The sequence below is a fragment of the Calonectris borealis genome, chromosome Z, assembly GCF_964195595.1.
Source record: "Calonectris borealis chromosome Z, bCalBor7.hap1.2, whole genome shotgun sequence".
In the NCBI taxonomy this organism is placed as follows: Eukaryota; Metazoa; Chordata; class Aves; order Procellariiformes; family Procellariidae; genus Calonectris; species Calonectris borealis.
This window is the reverse complement of record NC_134352.1, coordinates 84,283,308-84,306,725: the sequence shown is the minus strand read 5'-3', so window position 1 is coordinate 84,306,725 and position 23,418 is coordinate 84,283,308. Positions and strand designations below refer to the sequence as shown.

The window sequence follows — 23,418 nt, the reverse complement described above, 5'->3', positions numbered from 1 at the left end:
AGAGCGGGCGGCTCTCCCGCCTCCCGGCATGCCCTGCTCTTCCTCTTCCCCGCCGCCGCCCTGAGGTGAGGCAGCCATGGCGGTCAGCGAGCGGTCCCAATCCGGGCCCATCCTGCCCAGGGCGCCCCGGGGAGGCGGTGAGGGGGCGAGGGCTCGGTCCGCCTCGCCGGACGCCCTCGGTATTTGCGGGGCTGGGGCGGGGGAGGACGGGCAGGGGATGGGGATGGGGATGGGGATGGCGGAGCTCGGGGGGGTGGCTGGCGGGTGTGAGGTGGAAGCAGGCCCGAGGGAGAGGCCATGGCTGCCGTGATGACTTTCTTAGGACACCTTTGGATTTAATTGTGAAAAGAAAGCGTAATTTCTGAGCGGCTCCTTTAGTTCGCTGTCGGCAGTAAGGTGAACAGTCCAGGTTCTGCATGTCTGTGTTAGAAGCTTGATACGGGTTTTTGTTTTTAATTGCTTTTTTGCAGTTGAGCTTCAAAAATGGTGCGCTACTCTCTGGATCCGGAGAACCCCACGAAATGTGAGTTGTTTTTTCGTGGATTCGCGTAGGACTTCACCGAAGCCATTGACGTTTTAATGCCAAAAGTTGGTCTTTTTTCTCCGCAGCATGCAAGTCTCGGGGATCCAACCTGCGAGTGCATTTCAAGGTACGCGGTGTGTGCACAGTAGGAAACGCAAATTCATTTGTTTTAGGGTTTTTTTTGGTTTGGTTTGGTTTGGTTTGGTTTTTTGAAGGAGATGTCTTTTATTCTTCTGTATCATTACATAGTTACTTAGGGGTGGTACTGTGGGTTATGGCCCGTGTTTGCTTTAGCTGCTTGTAATGGTTTTTATCCACAGGGTCAAAAATAAGATCGTGTGACCTAAAGAGCTTCCTGGCTATCATAGATAATAAAATAGACTAGGAAAACAGTTGTAGTGAATTTAGCAGGAGGAATTGGGTTAGTGTGAGATGAGAGATTTGTTTCATTGGTCTTACTCTGCCTTTTTGATTGTTTGGAAAGAACACGGGGTTCGTCTGGTCGTGCTGCTGGTTAAGAGGTAAGGCGGGGAGACAAGCAGTGTTTGGCGTGAGGGCTGCACATAAGGACATGGGGTTCTCTGGAGGAGGTATAGGTGCGGCAGTGAATTCAGGTCTCATTGGAGTTAACCACAAAACCAAAGCAGAGCCGGTGCTTTTCTGCTGGGTGTTATGTAGTGCAAGTGAAAAGAGGTTTGCTCTTTTATTGTGATCAGGAAGGATTAGAGTTACTCTTTGATTTCACATTTACTATAGCTGTCTTACTTTATTTGGGTTTTTTCTTAGTGAGCCTATTTCTCTCCCCTTCAGGATTCCCTTACAGAGATAATTAGATTGTTTGTAGCTTGTTTGTGTAGCTTGTTTTCTCATTGCTTCCTCTGAGGTGCCATATTTGACATTTTAGTAGGAATTTATCCTTCAGGCTCCTGCTTTTTTGGATTAGTGGCCAAAGAGGAGCTATGAAAAGTATAAATACTCAAATTTTAATTTTGTTGGTTGGAAAGATCTAGCCATTAGGTAAAAAACAATAAAGACATGCCAGAGCTGCAGATTCAGTAATGGAAGCCATACCAAGGGTTAGGAAAATAGATAGCAAAAAAAAAAAAAAGCATTGCTAATTATTCTTAATTCTTTAATTTTATTTTTTTGTGTGAGTCCTTCTTGTAAACTGGGTGTGTAGCAAAAAGAATAGGATCCAGGAAAGGGAGAGGAGCGCTTTTTCTCCTGTTGTCACTTGGAAAGATCTGCTAAAAGGAACTTTGCTGTGCTTTGTGTTGCTAGAACACTCGTGAGACCGCCCAGGCCATCAAGGGCATGCACATCCGCAAGGCCACCAAGTACCTGAAGGACGTCACCCTGAAGAAGCAGTGCGTGCCCTTCCGTCGCTACAACGGAGGAGTCGGTAGATGCGCCCAGGTGAGGTCTGAGATGACAGCGTGGGAAGGACGCTTTGGCTGTGGCTGGTTAAAGAAGAGAGAAATGTTGAGATGGCGTGGAGAATAATAGTCTGTTAATGTTATATATAAACTTAAGAGGGAGGAAAGAGTTACTCTTCATTCCAGTACAGCAAGCATTGAATCTACTTGCAGTGTCAAATAATTGATCAAATTTAGTTATTTTGGTATGCAGCCCTAATAAAAGGGGATGTAACAGCAAGTTAATGGTGTGTAAAGGGCAAGTTGTGTCGCACCAGGAAAAAAAGGGAGCTCTCTTCTTCTTCCAGGCCAAGCAGTGGGGCTGGACGCAGGGACGCTGGCCGAAGAAAAGCGCGGAGTTCTTGCTGCACATGCTGAAAAACGCGGAGAGCAATGCTGAGCTCAAGGTGGGTTGCGTAGACGTTATTCAATGCAAAGCGTTCGTGTCGTGCTGTGTGTCGGCGCTCCTGAACTCAGTGGCTGGATAAGGCCTGCTTTGTAGGTGAAACCGAATTGTGTAGAGGCTTTTGGTTTACTGTTTGTTTGAATTTCAAGTTAAAATGTGAGTAATCATTTTTCACAGATAGCTAGTTTGTGCATGGTTATCAACTGCTTAGAGTAAGTGTGGTTTAGATCTCGTAAAATCTACAAAATAAAGTAAAATCTGTGGGCTTGTGGTCAGTTTGTGTCTTTGTAAAATACCCAGTGCTTAACATGGTAACTGATGGCAGTGATGACTATCTTAGGACACCTTTGGAACAACCATGAAATCATTCTTTTTCTCTGAGCCATCAGCATCGGTTTAAATTCATTGCGATGTGTAGAAAGGTGGTTGGTGTTCTTCCGACTTCAGCTGGTGCTCGCTTGGTGAATACTCAGTTATGTTAATTTGCCAGCAGTGATGTTGGGGGGGGTTGTTATTCATGTTCTTGCTGTGGAGATTATTTATTTGAAGAGAAAAACAAGTTGGGAGTTTTCTCTTTCCCCCCCTCCCAGGGTCTGGATGTGGATTCTCTGGTCATCGAGCACATCCAGGTCAACAAGGCTCCCAAAATGCGCCGGCGCACCTACAGAGCACATGGTAGGATCAACCCCTACATGAGCTCCCCCTGCCACATCGAGATGATCCTCACCGAGAAGGAGCAGATCGTCCCTAAGCCAGAGGAGGAAGTTGCTCAAAAGAAAAAGGTACCAAGCGTTGCACCCTTAGTCCTCTAACGTCACTGGCAAGAAATCCGCGCGTTAATGTTTTTCGGACAGGGGGTTGCTGTGATGACTATCTTAGGACACCTTTGGAATACCCATGAAAAAATCAGAAGTTATTTCTGAGCAACCTCAATATTTAGTGTAAATACAACATTGAGAACTTGGGAAGATGCTTCTCGGCGGTTTCTGTCACACGGGTGGTTTATCCTTCCCTCCCCCAGAGTGGTTACAGCATTCCCCGTCTGTGCGTGTGACAATAAGACTTCAGCCGAGGTGACAGCCTGTATGCAGTGCAGTACTTTAAGGGCACTTTGTTATGTGCAGGAATGACTAGTGGAACGTTTTGTAAACGGATGAAGAAATTTCTAACAGTTCTCAGGGCTTCTTTCAAAGGATGACGCTCTTTTTAAACTTATTTGTAAGATGTTTTGGGAAGGTGTAGACCATCACTCTTTTCTCATTGGTGTGTTTGTTTTTCAGATATCCCAAAAGAAGCTGAAGAAGCAAAAGCTAATGGCTCGGGAGTAAATCTGACATGAGAGATGTACATAAATAAAATTAAAAAGTTAAGATTTATGGTGTGCGCTTCTCTGCTTTTTCAAGGGTTTTGCTGTAAGTGGTGCCCGGTGGGTCTGCTGGGCTTTCTGAACCGTCGGCCTGTGACGGGGACGCCACATGAGCTGTGGGGTGGCACGCGCTGGTGCCAAAAACCGACAGCTGATGACTTAGGAACGCCATTCCTCCCTAAAACAGGGAATTTGAAAGAAATGCAGGTGTTTATTTCCCTCACCCCGGTGTCCTTGCCTGGGTATAAGCTAGAACCAATTCGGTCCGTGCGTTCTTCCCGCCGCCGGGGCCCGCCCCCCCCTCCACGCCCGCCGAGCCCCGGCCGCAACCTGCGGCCGGGGCTCGGCGGGCGTGGAGGGGGGGGCGGGCCCCGGCGGCGCGTGTGGCACGTGGTGCGCACACCGCCTTCTCCCATTGGCGGCGAGTCCGCGTTCGCGCGTCAGCCGGAAGCGCGGCGGCCATTTCCGGTGTGGCGGTGGAGGCTGCGGCAGGCGGTGACGGCGCTGAGTCGCTGCCGACTGAGGTGAGTGCGGGGCCTTTCTTTTGCGGTTTTTTTTCCTATTTCCATAATAATAATTGATTAACGACTAAACACGGGAAACAAAGACCAATCGCACTTAAATTTGCAGTGTTACGCATCTTCTCTGCGCTGCCCCTAACGTATGGTGGCTTACAGAGGCAGGGACAGCTTGTATCACACAAAAATAACCTTGCTATTAAAATCGGACCGTTTGCCCTTTTTTTTTTCCCTAAAAATTAACTGCATGCTAACCAGCCAACAGAGCATCACCAAATCACAGGAGAAACTCGTGAACGATATTTAAATGTATGAGGACTTGTGTTACTTTTACCTCTGGCAGAGGTATGACTTATTTTTCAGTCCGGAATCTTGACGCGAAGTGGCTGCGCAGACACTTGCTGTTACCTCAGTCAGACAGCTCGGGGTGTTCCCTCCAGCCATGTTCTGTAGCTAACGGATGAATCCACAACATCTGGCTGAAAATTTAGTGTTTAGCAAGTTCTGGCGGAGAGAGTACACGAATTGTCTTTTTGAACGGCTTTGATTAGTTACACCATTCCTGTTGTCTCAATTTAAGATTCCTCTCTGACTTCAGAGATGAGCAGGTCCTCTAAAACTACATTTGAAGTAGCCAAAACTACACTTGGAAGTAGTCAACTGGAGATTGATATTCTGTTGTTCCACAGAGCCTGGGGCTAAAAATCTTTAGGATAGCTTAAAAAAAAAAGTGAAACTCTGATCCCAAACGAAGTGTGCACATCTGTCTCTTCGTTCTCCATCCTGCAAAGCTTTTGTTTTGCTTCTTAATGGAGGAATTCAGATGTCAGCAGTCTAGAAAGGAGGAATGTGAAGGGCAAAGTTGTGCTGTGCAGCAGAGTGTATCTAACATATTGCTTATCGGCACTGAAAGGGACAGCTCTAATCCTGCTTAACTGCTTCCTCTCCCAGTTGTACCTCTGCCCCCGTGCTTTGGCTTTCTGCTGTTTTCATTGCAGACTTCAGGCTGCCGTTTTTGAAGACTTCTTCCTGGTTTTGGGAGAGAGGGAAAGATTAATTTTCTAATAATTTGGCCAATTGTATCTGTTGCTGTGGGATCAAGTGATTCCTCCTGTGATTCTCCTTTTCGCAAATCCTGACTAGGATTCTCTTCCCCCGCCTCCCACCGACCTGCCCTTCAGTGGGAGCAAGCCATTAGATTGATTGGAGTCCTGCCATTTAATTTCACCTTAAATAAAAAGGGAGTAAGAAAAACAAACCTTTTGGACTCTGTTATATTATAGTAAGAACTGGGCTAATATATGCAGCTCACTGCTTAAACTGTTTTTTGTGTGGTTTAGGCAAAACCTTTTATTTTCTGAATGTGCTTTTCTAATGATGAATGAATGGAAACTCAACTCCTTTTTTGTTAAAATGTCAAGAATGTTAGAATGTCAAGAAGTCTTCCCCTGTTGTTGAGGACTTTATAACATTGGAACACACAGCATTTTTGAAACGAACAGTTAATCTATTATTAAAGAATCTTTTATGTTTGGATATCAACTACAATCTTTATTCATTATTTAAGACTTTTCTTAGCTCACGGCAGACAAACGCTCTCATCCTAAGTTGTTGGGTTTTTTCCCCTCACCAGCTTTGTCACAGAACAAGAGGAAGCCATGGTGTGCATTCCTTGTATTGTCATTCCTGTTCTCCTCTGGGTCTACAAGAAATTCCTTGAACCGTATATCTATCCCGTTATCGCACCTTTCATTAAGCGCGTATGGCCCAAGAAGGCTGTGGAAGAAACGACAGCCACAAAACGAGGTCGAGGAGGCAGCGCTGGAAATCCACGGGCACCTTCAGCCACGAAAAGAGATCAGGAGGATGAGTCTGGAATTTATAAAGTAAGATTAATCGTGTAGCTAACCAGGGAAATGCCAGATAAAGCACCCAGAAATAGTTCAGGGTGGGCACCATGAAAGAGTAAATAGTTGGGTGTTTTTGTAGACATTTTTGTGGCTATTGTCTTATGAAAGCGAATGACCAGTACTAAGCCAGCTGGAAATAGCAGTTACTCCCAGACAGCTTCTGGTAAGTCTTGGAAGGATAGGAATTGCACCTGTTTTCTGAAACAGCTTAGTTAGTTATATTATTTTTTTTTTTAATGACTGGCTATTCTTTCAGAGAAGGGAGAAGTCAAGTAATTGCTACATCACACCAGATGCATGAAGCAAAATTAAAAAAAAGACCAACGTATTCTTCATCTAGCTCTACCACTCATAATGGAGGAAGATGTTTAGTGTGTGTAAATTGTGCATTTGTTAGTTATCTCTTCTAAGAAAATTCAAAGATTTGTATATGTTGTCTCTGCCCACACTCCTCCCCCCGCCACCTCGAAGCAGAAATTATGTGTAAATCTAAAGAGACACCATCACTTCGGTTCTTCCTGCAGATTTCTTCATAGATCTTCACTGGCCTTGCTTCTAAAAGTAATTTTCATCACCAACTGTTACTGTTCTGGGTGTGGAGTCCTTTTTTGACATCCCATTAATGATGCTGTCTTTTATTTGCAGTTTGAAAGCAATGGTGTTGCAAATGGAATTGCTGCAAAGAGATCCACAGAAGTTTCTGACAAGAAAACGGATTAAAGGAATTCATTCGTAAGGATTTTATTCCCTTGTGTCCAATATGAACTGCTGATACTTCTCTCACTTTGAGACTTTTTTCTTTGCACATTTTAGCTGAATAAAACCCCTTGTCACTTACAGGAGAGGGTCTCTTTTGCCACTAAAATGGCAGCTAGCACGTTTCTTAATTTAAAATGTTTGAAAACTGAAGTTCTTTATTTTCCTCACCACAACTACTTTTCACCTATAATCTATTTGGTGCGATTATAGAGTCTAGGTTAAATAACTTATAAATAAATCTAGCTTTGGAAGGTAAATGTATCTTAGCATCTTAGTTTCACTAGCTGCTAGTGCAATACTTCAGGCTTTCACCTTAAAAGCTATAGCTATTCTTGACCTTGCTAAAGAACTATGAATTGCATTGTGGCAACATAACCGTCATGGTTAAATGATGAAGAATATAGATTTTTTCATGTCAAATGAGCTAAAGGAGTTATGCTATATGCAAAATGTACTTAGCTTACTAAAAGTAAAGTCTTGATTTGATACTTTAATTATTTTCCTTGAAACATTGTGCCTTTCTTTCCTGAAGAGGAGCAGCAGGGGCATGATGCAAGAGAATTGTTGCTTATGTTCTGTTGGAGTGGTTTAAAATGGTGCAGTTCTGTCTTTAAAAAAAAAATCCAACTAAAGTCTCTTTAACATGCTTGTGTAATTTGAATTATAATAAACCAGGATTTTCTTTAACAATAAGTTGCTTCATACAATTGTTCTTAGGCTTCTGAGCTATAAATATTTAGAGTGGTAACAAAATCTTTGACACCTGTAGACAGGCCCCAGGCAGAAGGAGGTCATAAAACTACGGCCTTTGTGATAAAGAAAGTGAACTCCGAAGTCCAGCGTTGCCTCCTCCTGGGAAGATGCATTCTGGTACTGACTTGCATCCCAACACGATAGTGCAATTGTGAAGCGTTTTAGATGCCTCTGTGCTTAGTGGGGAATCAAAGTGATAAGTCCTGCTTTGTCCTCTCTGCCAAACCAGAGAGCTCTTGAAAAAAAATCAAAATAAAGCCATTCCAGCAATTTTGGATTTACCATTTTTCCAAAAGTCCTACCTAAGGTATGCCTAAAAAGGCATACATTTTTATATATGCAGTCCTTGATCTGTCACTGAGGTCCAGTCTTGTTCTTGCAACTGTGTTTTCTCCTACCGGGTAATTAATTACTCCAAAGACTTGCTTGATGTCTGTCGGATGCCTCTGGTGAGGCGTATTGTTTCCTACCGCTACATGGTTGTGTCAGGTCTTGTGTGAATCGATCTGCAATGTTCACAGCTGGGTATCGGGCCCTTGTTGCTACAACCATTGCTTCTGTAATGAGTTGAATCACAGAAAACTCCTTGTAAGACGTTGCCTAATACTGTGTGCTCTCCCTTAATGAGCTAGTCTATAAGGAAGTAAATTTGGTATTGCTGTTTAATGAGCTTTTGCATCATCCTTGCAACATAATCCCCCATCTGATCGATGTATCGCAGATACAGCTTTCTCCTAGACCGGTGAAGTACCTACCCTTTGTGATATTAAAACCTGGTTTTATTATTCTGAGCATGCACGCATGGTATAATTCATACAATAAAAGAGAACAATACTAACTGTGCACTCCTAAAACCAACAGGTATTGTTGTGTGGATCACATAGTAGAAAAGACAGGGATTGGATAGCGGAAGCAAGGGAAAGAGGCGACATCAGTTTTGGATCGTTTTTGTCCTCCAATTCTTTGGATATTTCGTCCATATTGTTGCAACAAATGGTACCCTATCCAGCAAAACTTCAGCTGGTAAAAGGTGGATGTAATCTTTTACAAATTTACATTTTGTAATCTGTGGTGGATTGGGTTTTCTAAACCAATCAACCCCCACTTCACCCCAAATAATAAATTCCTCTGCTACCACTACTGTCAAAGTTCATGCTCTAAATCTGAAAGCTGGGAACTTCTAAGGGTCTGAAATCACCTTGCAATGAGAAAGGAGTAAACTGCCTGAGAAAGTCACTCTGGAACTGAGGTCATGCACGAATGGCTATAGAAATGAAGATCCGTTGCAGGTGTGCAGCTGAACACGAGCCTGTGTTCTTACACTGTAAGCATTGCTGAAAGGACTGTCCCTTCAGCTGTGCTTCCTTCCCAGGGCAGGTAACCTTAGCCACTGCTCTAACGTACGGGCATCTCATAAATGGGCCGAAGTTTTGGAGTAATATATTCACCTCTAACAGCTGCGAACACAACGAGAAGTAGAGCAAGAGCTGTACTGGGGCTCCTTTAATTTGTAAATGTATGCAGTCAATTCATAAAGTGTATATAATCAATGATTCTGAGTTATTTAGGATATTATTATATAGGGAAGTGCATCAGACAGTAACATGGAGAATAAGCTGTATAGTAAATTAGACTGCAGGCTGGGCTGGGCTTCTAGCTGTGTGCCAGCATCGTATTTAAACACCAGGCCTACTGAAAAGACTGCAAAAAGCAAAACAGGCAGATAATGCAAGTATGTCTTCTTGTTTGTAGAAGAACACCGTTTGTGCTTTCTGGAATAGCGTTTCAGTACATTTATTAGCTGCAGTTAAACACTAACGTGAGTAATCTACATCACAAAACTTTCCTGAATGAGGCACTTCACTAGAAATCCTGGCAGATTTGTGTTGCAACTCCTCTGTTCGTATTCTTTTCCAAGAATAGGTCAATAATCGTATAGTGTTGTGAACAGTTAAGCAAAAAATAACGTAAAAAACAGGTGAAAGAAACGAACTCCTAAGCCTGAGCAAAGGTGCAGGAGACCATCTGCTGGGACCCAAAGAAGCGCACAAAGCCTCGTTTAAGAAAAATAGACAGAAATTAAGGAAATCCTCACATGAAAGAACAATATAGATCTAGGACATTTAATTTAACTGAGAAAATTTCCGTATGGTTGTTACTCACTAAAAGCAAGATCTACAAAAGGGCTTAGGCGCCTAAAGATGGTGGCAGGTGGACATTACCAAAATTTACTAGAGCAAGTAGCAGTTTCATTTACACTGAAGACTTAGAAAATTGCAGAGTCGGCATCTTTAGGGACCAAAGTACTTTTGCAAATCTAGTCCTAAGATCTTCAGCATTAAAGCTGTCCAGTTCTCTTCAAATACTATCGAGGAAGAACCAAGAAATCAACCAATATTTGAAAATATTTTAAAAAAACCCCATTCAAATAAACTAATTCAAATTATTTTTTCTTTATGGGAAGGTCCAAGTGTGACATGGTACCTTCCATGTGTTGGCTTGCACAGGTAGCTGGGTGGCAAGGACTTAAAATAAACTTAACTGAAATACATCCTTAAAAAACTGCAAGTATATGCAAAAAATTCTTAAATAAAAGTTGAGAAGGTTTTATGTTACCAATTATTTTGATGGGCCTGATTCTGCAGGCAAAGGAAATTCTGGCAGGTTAAATGGAACACGATCAGCCTCTAAGGATGTCTAAACTAGTACTGAATTCTGTGCAAAATATCTTTATTCAGATGTGTTCATAGAACACAATTAAATTCTATCCACAAAGCTGATCTAATGACAGTAATACAATACGCTGTTATTACCCAAATGTAGCGATCACGCTCCAGCCTTCTGGGAGTTGTCGGGCATGCTGCTAAGGTTCAATCGTTGGAGTCATTCCTTTCCGATTTCCGTACAATGCAGAACGTTATTGCTGACAGAACAGTCTTTTCAGAGGCTGCAGGTAAAGGAAATGAAGAGAAATTTAACTTACACTTAGATTAACTAAATCTGCCTTCCGTGAGAATTAATTCTGTTTCATTAAACTGCCTAATACATGAAAGAATACTTCCTTGCACAGTTTTCTGATTGTTAGAACATGCTTGATGACCCAAATTGTATTTTGGGTTTCGCAGGCTGTCATTATTTTTGCTTTTCAGTGAACCTGATTGCAGTTGTTTAACTGAAATGGTCTAGAAGACCATGTTTGCCACAGTGATTCTCTTGCTTGAGCAATGTTTTTAGATCATAGTCCTCTATCTTTCTTTCATTGTTGTATTTGAAACATGAATTATTTGAAATGTTGTGAATAGATGTATTTATACGTAGATAGATGTAGCAATACTTGTATTTTGCATGAGGATTGTTTTTCAATTCTTTTTTGGTGCATACAGTCCCACCTCTTTTATAGCCACTCTAACTGTTGACCGTGCACCATTTTTATTGCTGTAGCGGTCCGATCAAACGCTGTATGAACATGAGGCCAAACCCTATGCCAACATTTTTGCTTTTATGTGGCAATGTATATGAAGTGGTAGACCTCACCTTTGCACTTGTGCTGTCTGCGTACGCCTTATTTGCTCGCGCAGCCCGTTTACGGGTACGTGTGAGAGACGGGCTGCATGTTTAGTGTCACAGACTGTGGTAAGGAGATTATGCTCAGGATTAATTATATCGGAAAGGGTTTCCCTTTTGAAGGAACCATTGGGTACTTATAGAACGAGCTACTGACGGCACAAAAACCACCTCAGATACGGAGACGGGAGGTTACCAGAGGTAGAAACAACACACTAAAGCAGCGTGAGGGCAGGACCGTGCCTGCTAAATCCTCCCTCCCTCCCTCCCTCTGGCTCTTGGTCCCACTCGCTCGAGTTACCTCACGTCCCACTGACTGAAAAGGCGGGCCGCGGAGGAGATGAGGCCGAGGCAGTCAGCCCGTGCCCCCGACCACCCCGCGGGTGATCGAGAGAAGCCTCTTGCCGTAGGGAGGCCTCGCCCGGAGGATGACGACCGGCCCGCGGAAGCCCGTTGCACGCAGAGGAGCGGAGCAGCGGCGGCGGCCGGGCCCCCCCGCGCCGGACTACGCTTCCCGGCGTGCCCCGCGGCGGCGTCCCCTCCGTCCCCCCTGCCGGCCTGTGCGCATGCGCGGCGGGGCGGTGTTGGCGACGTGGAACGATGGAGGCGGGCGGCAGCGGTGGGTGCGCGCCTGCGCCGGGCGGGGGCCGTTGGGCGCGCGGGTGGGTGCGGGGGGCGGCGGCGGCCGTTGAGGGGAGCGGGCCGGGCGGCCAGCCCCGCGGCGGGGGCGCGGCTGCCGGCACCCGCGGGAGCCGTCTCGGCGGCGGGCCGGGCCCGCCGGGGTACCGGGGCCGCCGTACCGGCCGCCTCCTGCCCTAGGGCGTTGTGGCGCGGCGGTGCGGGCGGACGGGCGCCGCTGACGGGGTAAGCGGGGCCTCGGCGGTACCTCCGGGCCCGCCCCGTCGCAGGGGGCTGGCGGGGCGGCCGAGGGGCGCGGGCAGCGGCCGGTGGCGGGTGGACCTCGGCGGCTCTGCCCCGTCCCCCTTCAGTGCTGGCCCCTCCCGGGGAGGGAGCGCAGCGAGCTGCCGCACGCCCCTAAGCGTCCCGGTTGTCCTCTTGTCCTGACGCCCACCATATCGCGCTGGAGGGCTGCGCTTGTGCTGTAACTCTCAGCACCGTCGCCACGGAGAGTTCCCGGGGCCGTCGCCTCTGCCCGGTGTCCGCTCCCGGGGCACCGGCACCCGCTGTGCCCCCGCCCGGGCTGGGGAGCGCGGGGGCCTCCCTGTCGGGTGTCCGGGGGTCCCGCAGGGGCTCGGGGTTGTGCCTGCTGTCCCTTTATGCGCGGTCAAAACCAGAACGTGAGAGGTTCATACCTGCATTTCTTGTTTTGTACTCTTAATGACGTTTCTTATTAGCGAAAAGGCTATAAAATAGCGTATTTCCCTTTCTGCTTTTGTCAACCAGGTGCTTTTTGTGGTGCTCGGTGGTTGCTTTTGCAATATAACGTGTCTGCTCAGTCTCACTCTTGCCACTTTGTTTTCATACTTCTGAAGGATAACATTTAGCAAGAGTGGGAAGTATCTTGGTTTAAAAGAGAATTTGTATCTTACCTTAATTGATATCAGGTTTTGTCTTGTATGCTTTCATGCCAAGCACTGTTTATCTTTATCTTTTTTTTTTTTAATCTTTTGTGATGAGTGTAGTGAGTTTGTGAGGCCGTAATCTGATTTCTTTCGCTGCGTGTACTGAGGGATGACATGCCGGGCTGCAGTTATAATCATTTGAGGTATTTGTAGAAGTAAGAAGATTGTTAATATTTCCTGCATTGGGCACTTTTTGAGTGTAGGGGAGTGGAAAGAAGCTCCCGGGTGGTTGGGTCCAGTTTCCTAACGCAGGCTGCTGGGTTGTGTAATCCCCCATTTTGTCAATTCCCAAGTGAAAACCGTTGAAGTTGCTCCAGTTGGGGTGACTTAAAAATCGCCATTGCTCCTTAGATTGCCAGGAGCTCAGGCAGGCCTCATTCTGCTCTCTCCCTGGGCTGTTTTCTCTTTCCACGTTACTGCTGCACCAGGAGAAGCCCGTGGACGGCCCTGGGGATGGTGGACCCTGCTCAGCCCTCTCATCTGGCTGAATGAAGCAACCATCAGCTCCTTCTCTTCCAGTCCTGTGCGGATGTTTTACTAGCACAGCATCTACTGCACAGCATCACTATTTTCTGATAAATTCAGTAGAAAAGTATTTATAGCAATTTAATACCAAACTTCGATGGCTCTAGTGCTTCCAGTGATTTTATAGGAAGATCCCAGGGTGTTTTTAACATGCTGATGACTGACAGAAGATATTAAAAGTAAGAAATCCTGTTTGGTGGCTGATGAACTGTTGTCAAAGTGGATGGTTAAAGATGATAATCATATTTCTTCAAAGTGTATTCTCTAGAGTGGAAAGCCCATTACACCTTATAGTAATTGCGCACTTTGGCAAGTATAATTTCATTTGCAGTAGACCCTGGAGGTAGGCAATATAAATCATGATGTGTAGTATAATATAAAATTAGGCGTACATACAAAACATATTTGGCCTTCTGTACAACATGCGTTTTTTTATGCTGTAGATAGATTTCTAGCTGTGGGAAACATTTAAAGCAGAGACAAATAGCTCTGTTGTAAAAATAGGGACAAATTCATCAATAATCATAAAACATTTTCATATCGAACAAAATTTCCAACACTATAAGCCGTCATAGTTTATCAGGTAGTTTGTGTAAAATTGTGCTTTTGAAAACCATTGCTGTACTTGTGGTAATAAAAGTCTCTTTTTGACCACTGGAAGAAGATATGGTCAAACCAGTAATATTGGTACAGATACACAGTACATTCTTAAGCTGTAAAGTCAGGTCTCAGTATGGGTTGTGCATATTCTTGATTAGTCTTTTTTTTTTAATCTCTATATTCCATTGATATCCTTGTTTAAAGTTCAGTTTGTTCTTCTCGTTTTATAGTTCCAGTACAGCAGTCCTGCAAGCAGCAGGAATCTCACTGGTGAGGGCAAACAAAACCTTTGAAGAAATATCTGCCCACTGCAAAGAGCAGAATTAGCATTTGAATTTTCACTTCTTGAAACTTTTGAAAAATATGTTATATACCTGTAGTAATTATTTAACAGGTGGAGAAAAGTTGAGCCTTTTATGCAGAAACATAAGGTGTGCTTGACCCAGCTTCCCTCCCTTCTAATGGTGTTTTGCTAATCAGGTTAAAAAAATTATTTCTGCAGGTATTCCAGAAAACACCCGCTGTGTTTGAGTTCTGACTTTTACTTGGGACGTAGGAATGTAAGAGTAAGGATAGAGGTAATTTTTTTTTTTATTGCCCCCACACCACTTCTCCTTCCCTCTGTGATAGGATGTATGTCTAAAACTGATGTTGTCATTCTACCCTTAAATTGGTAGGCTTGGTGCAGTAATTATTTAATAAAATATTACAACTGGAATTACGTAGGAGGTCAGAAAAATTATCTTCATAGTTTTTGTAGCTTTAAATTTTAATTCATGAGGCTTTTGAACTTTCAGGGAGATTTGGCCATGAGTATCATGTTTTAGTGTGGGAGTGTAACTAGCAGCATTAAAAATGGACAAAATTAAGGAGTCCCTAACGGATCTTGTGGAATTTTATATTAATGAACTAGAGACATGTTTTGTTGCATGTGTGTAAATTGGACAAAGAAATACTTAAATGCTATAAATGCTTATTTACCTGTAAATGTTAAGTGGAAGCTCTCTGAAGTGACATCGACTTCTTAACAGAAAGGTGTTTGTGGGATTCGCATCCCGTCAGGAAAAGCTCCTTCAAGAGGCTTAATACCTACCTGCTGTCTTGCCTCTGACAAAACATTATGACTGAGGAGAGAAAGAAGACAAATAAGCTTAATATAAATTAGTTTTGTCACTTAATGGGTTTCTTACCCCACTTAATGGGTATGTGCTAATGTCAGGGCCGATACATGGTGGATGGATATGTGGTGGTTTTCAGTTCTAGGTCTTCAAAACAAGATCATGATTTGCCACAAGCATATATTTGCTTATTGGTGTCCAGTGCCATAATGTAGCATTTTCATATTTTTCAGAGCACTGTGTATCAGATGTTTTTGTTCTGAGGCAAAAAAAGGTTGGAACAGTAAGAAGGAATGGCATTTTTATGTCAAGCTTTTTTGGATCTTGTATAACTTTAGAGAAAGGCAGTTGAGCAAGGCTTTTTTTCCCCTATGAGTCAGTGGTTCCAGTTCAGGACAAGGCTGTGAAGGTGACTGCTGAAGGTGACTAGTAGTTCATCTGAAATAAGCTATTTTGAGATTAGTAAACAGGCATCTCCTTAGTGATCAAAATTAGTAGATTTGATCACCACAACAGTAACCTGTTGGTTAGTGATTATATGTTATTAAAAAGAATGAAATGAGATGGCACTGAGAAAATACATAAGCCCTACATCTCAGTCTCGTTTATAGAATTTAGGTTTTCATGTTTCTGTCACCTCCTTTTCAGAACACTTCATTAAAAATAGCAAACTCTGGGATTACCATAGAGTTAACTGGCAAAGACAAAGGTGATTTATAGCATTGCTTGTTGAGCAGTTTGGTGAACAACCACAATGTCTGGGCTCACTCACATACGATTTCTTCTGCTTGAAATATGCTACCTAACCAAGAAGGTCTTGAAAAATCCCTTCTTCGGTTGTGAGCAGAACAACTGTCCTGTGGGTGGGATGCGAAGTAAGCAGATTGTGCTCTTCAGAATTAGGCTTTTATTGATGACTGACTCCCACGTAAAATGCATGTGGAAAAGTAACTGGAGCAGAAAACACAGTATCATCACTATTTTTTTCAGCTGCTGTTTGCCTTCCCTGTGAGGGGCCTTCTTTGCCTGCAGTAAATCTATCAAGATTAATCATTTCTGTTACGGCCAAGACACTTTAGGCTTCAGTGGAACCTGTAAGGACCATACTAATGTCATTGCAGTGCTGCTTTGTTCAGGCTCTTGCTACAGAGGAGGAAGGCACTAGAACAGGTTACTGGCCAGGAGGACCAAAAAAGATGCTGTGTTTGTTCACTCAGCAGAGTAAACAGTGGACAAGACAGATTAAATTATCTTGAGAGCTACCTAAAGACTTTAAGATGTGGTTTTCTTTATTTTTCTTGTACTTAAGAATTGCGTGGACCACTTCATAATTGTGTTGCATTTCTTACTGCTGTCCAAAAGTACATCTGTTCCAAGGTATTGAGCTTTAAGAAAACATATTTTGGTATCTGGTGAATGGTTAGTGTGCTGTGCTGGTAGATATAGTGGAGACTTTCATGACTCCAGACAGTAGCCATCAAACTTGGTAGAGTCTGAAAAATAGTGGGTCGAGGAGAAATGGAGAATTTGATCAATATCTAGGCAACTATGAAAGATGGTATTTGCCCCCAGGTTGCAAAGATAAATCCCTTTATGGTCAACCAGGTTCTCTCAAAGAGCTCATATATTTTGTCTTTCACAAAAACAGCTTGCCTGTTTCCCCCTACTTTGCACAAAACTTTTTTTTTGTGGGTTTTTTTTTTTGATGCTTTTATGTATCTGAACACTTTCAGCATGGAAAAGTAAGAAGCATGGGTAAAGGCAATTGGAGAAAGGATTGGTTGCCAAATATGCTGTAGAAAAAGGGAGGAAAATTACAAATCAGTACAGCGAAAAGTAAGATTAGCAGAAAGAGTCTTTCCTGCATAACTCATTAGCTTAAAAACAGTAGGAAACGTTTTTAATTTGTAGTGATGAAGGATGCATTTATTCCATTCTGAAATCTCCCCTGCTGCTTGGTTGTAAGTGACTGCTGTATAAGAGAAGGTGAATTCTTAGTAGTGGTTTGATTGCATTTGATGATTGCCAGGTATTAAGTTATAGCTGCAATATTTTGGCTCATTAACATGCTTTAAAAACAAAGATTATTTCAGTGCTTTTCTCTGATTAAAAATGGCAAAAATTCCTAAATTCTGAGGATTGTAAAAAATTTTTTTTTTTCTAAAGGTTCCTTTTACGGGCATGAATTCTCATGGCCGTATATTTCTGCATCATGAGTTTTGTTTAGCAAAATTTTACCAATTTAATTGGTAAAACCACAATTCTTAAGCTTTTGTACCTCATTTTGGAGTATGTGTGAAGGCTAATGAATGATCTCTTGGTATTAGTGAAATATTTGTCTTAACTGCTTTTTGTCTTTGAAAAAAGATCAAATCCCCCCCTTTTTTTGTTTTCCTTTTCTTCCTCCAGCAGCAAAACAGCACCAAAACTTTCCCAAAATAATTTGCCAAACAGTGCAGTTTAATAAACACTTTATATGCCAGGAAAGCTGCAATGCCATCCTTACTAAGGGAGCTTTGCCACTTTGCTTTTCAGATATATAAGTGCATGCTTCAGAGAACTAACCTGTGATTTGAATTACAAGGTCTAACCTACTGTTTGTCGGCTTCTTTTCTGGAAGTGGACAGAAAGCAACTATGAGGGTACATAGATAAGAGAAACTGTAATTTAGCTGCTGAAATCAAAGCTGTTTGGTTTTTATAGCATCAGTTTTCATTTCTACAGTTAAGATCTGTTAGTCCTTTTCTGGTACCTTTGGGTATGTGTGGGACCCAATTCACTTTCTCTTGGAAAATTGTTCCATATTGACACCATAGGTATTTGTAGCAGCAATTAAAGTTAATCAATACAAAGATTCTGATTTTTAGATACATTGGGGAACCAGGTGACATTGTTTCTTTAGGCGTATGTTTTTATTCGGAACATTTCTTTCGTGTCCCGAAGTGCTGTGTGGTTGTTTACTGATGGACAGAAATAACATCTCTTACGTCATGAAGATTTTGCAGTCTTCGGGGTGTGATGAAAGGTACAGGCTTAGCAAAGAGGTGCAGAGGGGTGAGGATTAAAGCAGTACATGCAAGCACTTGCTGAGATCAGCTGGGACCTATTTGATCTCCCGTCTTTGGTTTGACTACCTCCCTTTCAATGGGCCTAGAGACGTTTTGAGATATTTTGTGTGTTGCATGGAAAATAGGAACATCTCGTATTTGGGAATAAGCTAGGACAGAGCATTGAGACTGTGACAGAAATAGGCTAGTGAGTTGCAAAAGCTGATTTGCTGGGAGCAGAAAGTTGAGGATCTTAATAAAGATGGCAAAAGAAGCAGGGCTTCTGGATTACTGCAGCTTTCCCTGCTCTACTAAAGCAGGATGAAACGAACACATTAAACAAATATTTCCCATGAACAAACTTCAGGGCTGTGCAGCTGCCTTAGACCACTAACTCTGATCCTGCACATGAATGTACATCTACAAGGTGTAACTTAGTTTTTTTCAGACTGTTCTTTATCTGTGGATGTGATATCTGTTCGTAGGTTATGTGGGTGTTGTGTATGATACTTAGTCCACGAAGCATTTGATCCTTAGCTATAAATATTATTGTAATAATAGACAGAATTCAAATATATTGTGTGGACAGTAAAATTCGACTATTGGAGCTGAACAATACCTACAGTTAATATATCGTCTGTGTCTTCTGTTGCATGGAGAATTGTATATATATTACAGTAGTCTCATAACTGTGTGGGAGTGTTAGGATTTTGTGGGACTTTTTAATGTCTCAGAGGTGAAAGATGGTCTTGGATGCAAATAGGAATCAGCCAAAAACCTCAGTGCAGCAGCTTTGCTAATACTTAAATAAGCAGCATTACATCTCATACGTTCTCATCTTTACAGTGATATTGGCTGCTTTGCTTGAAAGGAAAACCATGTCCATTTGTTTTAGTTCATAAAGCAGCAAACTATAAAGGTAATGAAAGTGCTGCTATGTATGGAGATGAAATTTTGTTAGGTTTTCAAATGTATAATAGCATCACTTCTTAATTTATTTTCATATGGTTGTGTTAAAGACCCAGCCTAGAGACCAGATCTCAGATGGCAAGGTAAAATCGTCTGCGTGACCGTCTCAAATTCTTGAAGTATTCATTTTAAAAAAAAAAAGTATATATAATCTATATTATTCAGGTTGTCTGCAGGCTGAGCCAGACAATCACGGCAAGGATAGTTTTGGGAGGGGGAGCTGGCTATACTGGATGGATTAGCAAAATGTCAGCATTGGCACTTAAGTTGTGAGACCAGTAAGAGATTGAATACTTAATTGAACTATAATTACTTATCTAAAATTATTTAAATAGAAGGCTTAGAGAGTGTGACAAGTTTTTTTCCAAGTTCAACAGTACACATACTGTATCTTGAGTTACACTTAGGAGCTCAAACACAGCATGTATGTATTGCTGAATTGCTTTTAACTTGAAGAGGAAAAATGATATTCTTGTAAACATTGTTAATAATTAATATTAAAATCTTTTAGAAGGGACAGTAAACTCGGGCTTTATATCTACCCCTAGCTATTTGAGATTGGAATGAGTCCTGATGTGCAAAACAAACTCCCTTGTGTTTGCTCTGAAGCATCTGCTTCTGCATCATGGAGCCAAGTTCTGGGACTAAACAGATGTTGGATTTAATAGAGCATGACACTTATACACCAGGCTATGATTCTTTGGGGGTGTTCCCAGCTTATTTAGAAAGAAAGAGTTGTTGTTGGTAGATGTAATAATACTGTATTGAACTAAATGAATTGCTAATAAATACTGTCTGTATTTTTTGAGCAAATATTTAGATTAATTGCTTTTCAAGAGAAGACTTAACTTTTTTTAATGAACTATGCATTTATTTAGTGTATTTCAAGAAAAAAATTTTAGACTTCATTGGTAATTTACTGCTGGAGTTAGGACTGACTTTTCTGGAGTGAAAGAAATTCTGTTATTTGGTGTTTCTTGTGGCTATCTCACTTCAGCGCGTGAGGAAGCAGAATCTGTTTAACGTTGTGTTCAGAAGTGACTTTGGGATCCCCTGAAGCAGCCTTTCTGTTATGAAAGTCAATTTTAGGGAAAATCATGGCTAAGTGAGGATTAGATAGTATTTAAAAAATACTGTGGTGATTGTGTTCCAAATACTGACCAACCTTTTATGTCATCTAAAGACTTGAACCTCTACTGCCTTAACCAGCATACAGTGTTAGAGACACAGCAGTAGTGCCTGTTAATCAAAAGCAATTTGCAAATTTAAGTGGTTGCATGTTTTATTTGAGTGATCTTTTCAGCTAAAGGCAGCTGTTTCTAAAAGAAACATGTCTGTTATTTAATAGCATGTTTGAAAATGATTTAAGGTGGTGACTGGAATTTAATATTATTTAATAGCATCTGTCTTGGAAATGTGTTGGAGATCACAGATAACATGTAACCATCTAAGTTAAAGCATCGAGATTAATCTGTTACTGTTGTTAAAATGCCAGGAAATTAAATGTTGATTTTTTTTTTAAATTATTTTTAGACATTTGTCCTGTAAGATATTAATGAACTCTGAAGGAGAGACTTGTTTCCTCTGTCACCTGATGGCTGGAGTTCCTCAGAAATGTCTGTCTTATTTAAAGCTGGCTGTTTAGGTTGTAGGAGCTGAAGGTGCTCAGGCTGCATCATGAAGTCATCGCAGAGCACTTCAGCAAGTTTTGAGATAACGTAAGTTCCTGATGGAAGGAGTTAGCTTTGTTACACTCGTATGTTGTTTCTACATACGGTCATCTACAATAAGTATCAGTAGAAGTTGCTGAAATTTTTACTTTAGAGGAGTATAGTGAATGTAACGTTCCTAGGAGATGAAAAAACCCTCCTGGAGAAAAATCTGCTTGTTTATTTGATTGCTCTAAGATTTGTTGGCTCACAAATGAGTAGAAGGCAGAGTTTGCAAAGTCCACATATCTGCTACCTACTTCTACAAGCATTTAGCTAGCGGTTGGATTCTTTTGACAGATCTCAATGGCTTGATATTTCATTTAGTGGGGGAAAAAAAAAATCAGCTAGTGCCTTTTTTTTCTGTCACTCTGAGGAGGCACTCTGGGGAAAAAAAAACCAATCTCTGCAGTTTGGAAGGAGCCAGCCGGGTGCTAGGGCACAGGGAGAGCTCACAAGGGATTCTAGCCAGCAGCTCGTCCTGTTGCTCGTATGGCTTTGGCCACAGAAGTGGGCATGATGCTGACTCTGAAAATAGACAATAAATATTTTGCTAAAACTTGCTTTTAAAGCACTGTTTAATTTGGAGGATTTGTTTTAATGGAATTTAATCTACTGGGATACTGCAGGAAATCTGGAAAGTATGCAGACTCTTTTCAAGAACTAGCTTGCAACCTGTTCCCGTTGCTTTCATATTGCTGGGGAAATGGGTTAAATGGGGGGCTTTGGGAGCTGCTGCAAGCTGTGAGAATAGCTTGTGAAATAAAGTGGAGTTACTCGCCTTAGGAGGATGGGCTAAGGATTTAGGGCATGGTCAGAGTGCTGGCACGGTGAACTCAGGAGTTATAGGTTCAGGTGGAGGAATTTGAAGGCAGGGCTCCAGCTACTTCTTGTTTATCTTCTCCCCTGGGTTTCGTCTTGGAGCAAGTGAGCTACTCCTTATGTGAGCTGGGAAGCATGTGCAGGGGATGGGAACTTGAGGCAGACACGGAATTGAACTGTCTGTACTCCTAGAAATAAAGGTTTAAATGTATGATCTTTAAGTCATTTAAAGATGCAGGGAAGGGACTTGAGCCGAAATATGGGTCCAGGGCCAAGAGCATTGTTGTTGGCTTCTGCCGTAGTTGGGCATGTGCAAACCAGGGGCTGCAGAGCTGAGGTGTCCATGTGCAAGCTGAACCTTGATTCTTCTGCTTCGAAGCCATGATCCAGTGTTCTCATGTATTATGCAAACTGGTTTCTCTTCTACTTTATTCTCTAGCTTTGGTATTCATTGGCTTTATTTCAAAGATAGCGTACACTGAGCTTTTTTCTTTGAAGTAGCAAAATTTGTATTCAAGTAAGATGCATTCATTCTGTTCTGTGAATAAACGTTCAACCAAAGGTCTGGAAAATCCTCTTAAACGAATTACATTTTATAATCCTTTAATGCTTCTCCACAGAATTCCCTGGCACAAACTTCCATTTTTACTCCTAGGCCACTTTTAAATTTCTCCTCCTGGAGGTAGTCCCCATGACAAAAATGGCTTCTGCAAATGCTATAGACAGTGTCTTCAGAGCTTCTTGCTAAATGAGACATACAGAGGTGATAAGGTTATTGTATCTCTCTCCCCTTTGGTCAGATATAAAGGGAGGTGGTAGAAACCAAACTGCCTCATAAAAATAGAGCTCCCTGGGTGCATGATGGCAAAGCTACAATGGTGCAGTTGTTATAAAAGCAGATACACTGAGTCAGTGTAAAGTTTTGTCTCGCTGTGTTCTGTCTTCTAGAGCAGTAATAGTGATGGAGTACTAGAATGGAGAGGAGGAGCGTGGAGTGGTATTTTCCTAGCCTATAGTGTCCCCTACAAACAAAATTTAGAAAATAATAAACATTTTCCTCATTTTTATAGGATCTCACCTTTTAAAGACCTATTTATTGCTTAATAGTATCCTGTATTCTACTCTCCATCTGCAGCATTTTGTTGTTTCTGAAATATTTGGTACTGTGCATTCACTCTAAATCTCGAATATAAGTTCTTCAGATAGCCTCCATGATGGCTGCAAACATTGCAGCTTTTCGTTGTGTCTCTTCATTTCTTTTTAGTAAGTTTTCCTCATTTTTATCCTGTTCTTTATTATATTAACTGCTGCTAGAATGGCCTTTTCTGGAAGTAATTGCTTCTGCAAAGATGATCAGTCTATAAGAATCAGTACTGGAGTGATTCTTGAAACCGATCCTATATCTTTGTCGAGACCAAGGGAAGCGTTGCTGCTGAGTAGTAGCTTGTATCTTCTAATATAGCTGTCCTTATTGTGTCTTATGCCAGATCAGGAGTGAGTACTTGGTTACACAGTAATGCATTGCACAGCGCTTTTATCTTGATGGAGGTGCTTTTTTTTAATACAAACTTTTAAAGCTATTAGTCACAGTTATTTCTCTTAAAAGATGGAAGATTATTGAAGCTGATGTCCTGGAAAGATGTAAAATGCTTAGGAGCATCCCTGGCACATAGTTAATAGCATCGTGGTGGGTTTTTTTTCTTTAATTAAATTGTTTATAAAGGTGAGAAGCGCTGATAAGCAGCATGGAGAATTGAAATCTCATTCTTTACACAAATCAAGTATAACACAGCTAGTAATGGAAAGAGGTTTTGGAATGCATCTCTGCCAG

At 42.1% G+C, this 23,418-nt stretch overlaps 3 protein-coding genes, 1 long non-coding RNA gene and 3 other non-coding genes across 14 annotated transcripts in view; 6 read left to right on the top strand and 1 right to left on the bottom strand.

Annotated features, from left to right (window-relative positions):
* The first annotated feature begins 40 nt into the window (after positions 1–40).
* LOC142075742 (large ribosomal subunit protein uL22) lies at positions 41–3,720 on the top strand. Of its 2 annotated transcripts, none has more exons than XM_075137563.1 (7): positions 41–65; positions 471–523; positions 610–650; positions 1,805–1,939; positions 2,247–2,345; positions 2,935–3,126; positions 3,625–3,720. In XM_075137563.1, the coding sequence occupies exons 2-7, from the start codon at positions 484–486 to the stop codon at positions 3,670–3,672; spliced, it is 555 nt and encodes a 184-aa protein (XP_074993664.1). In that variant the 5' UTR covers positions 41–65; positions 471–483; the 3' UTR covers positions 3,673–3,720. The 2 variants fall into 2 exon arrangements, with proteins under 2 accessions (XP_074993664.1, XP_074993663.1); XM_075137562.1 differs by lacking the exon at positions 41–65 and adding an exon at positions 78–179.
* Positions 302–370, top strand: LOC142076115 (small nucleolar RNA SNORD58). Its single transcript, XR_012671119.1, has one exon. It is a non-coding gene; the product is annotated as a small nucleolar RNA SNORD58 (small nucleolar RNA).
* LOC142075744 (uncharacterized) lies at positions 1,895–11,713 on the bottom strand. The gene is made up of 3 exons (XR_012671006.1): positions 11,516–11,713; positions 10,464–10,597; positions 1,895–1,983 (listed from the first exon to the last, which is right to left on the bottom strand). It is a non-coding gene; the product is annotated as an uncharacterized LOC142075744 (long non-coding RNA).
* LOC142076116 (small nucleolar RNA SNORD58) lies at positions 2,664–2,730 on the top strand. The gene has a single exon (XR_012671120.1). It is a non-coding gene; the product is annotated as a small nucleolar RNA SNORD58 (small nucleolar RNA).
* On the top strand, positions 3,203–3,272 carry LOC142076114 (small nucleolar RNA SNORD58). The gene has a single exon (XR_012671118.1). It is a non-coding gene; the product is annotated as a small nucleolar RNA SNORD58 (small nucleolar RNA).
* LOC142075743 (UPF0729 protein C18orf32 homolog) lies at positions 4,165–8,488 on the top strand. The gene is made up of 3 exons (XM_075137564.1): positions 4,165–4,234; positions 5,862–6,114; positions 6,784–8,488. The coding sequence occupies exons 2-3, from the start codon at positions 5,887–5,889 to the stop codon at positions 6,856–6,858; spliced, it is 303 nt and encodes a 100-aa protein (XP_074993665.1). The 5' UTR covers positions 4,165–4,234; positions 5,862–5,886; the 3' UTR covers positions 6,859–8,488.
* Positions 11,714–11,763: 50 nt separating the features above from the next.
* LOC142075247 (dymeclin) overlaps positions 11,764–23,418 on the top strand; it is a 222,356-nt gene continuing 210,701 nt past the window's right edge. For 2 of the 7 annotated variants that reach the window (XM_075136337.1, XM_075136342.1), the window contains exon 1: positions 11,764–11,833. The gene's annotated coding sequence lies outside the window, so the exon portion shown is untranslated. Of the gene's footprint in view, positions 11,838–12,017; positions 12,079–12,866; positions 12,953–14,424; positions 14,501–23,418 lie in introns of those variants that run through there. The other 5 variants (XM_075136338.1, XM_075136339.1, XM_075136340.1 and 2 more) reach the window with 5 other exon arrangements.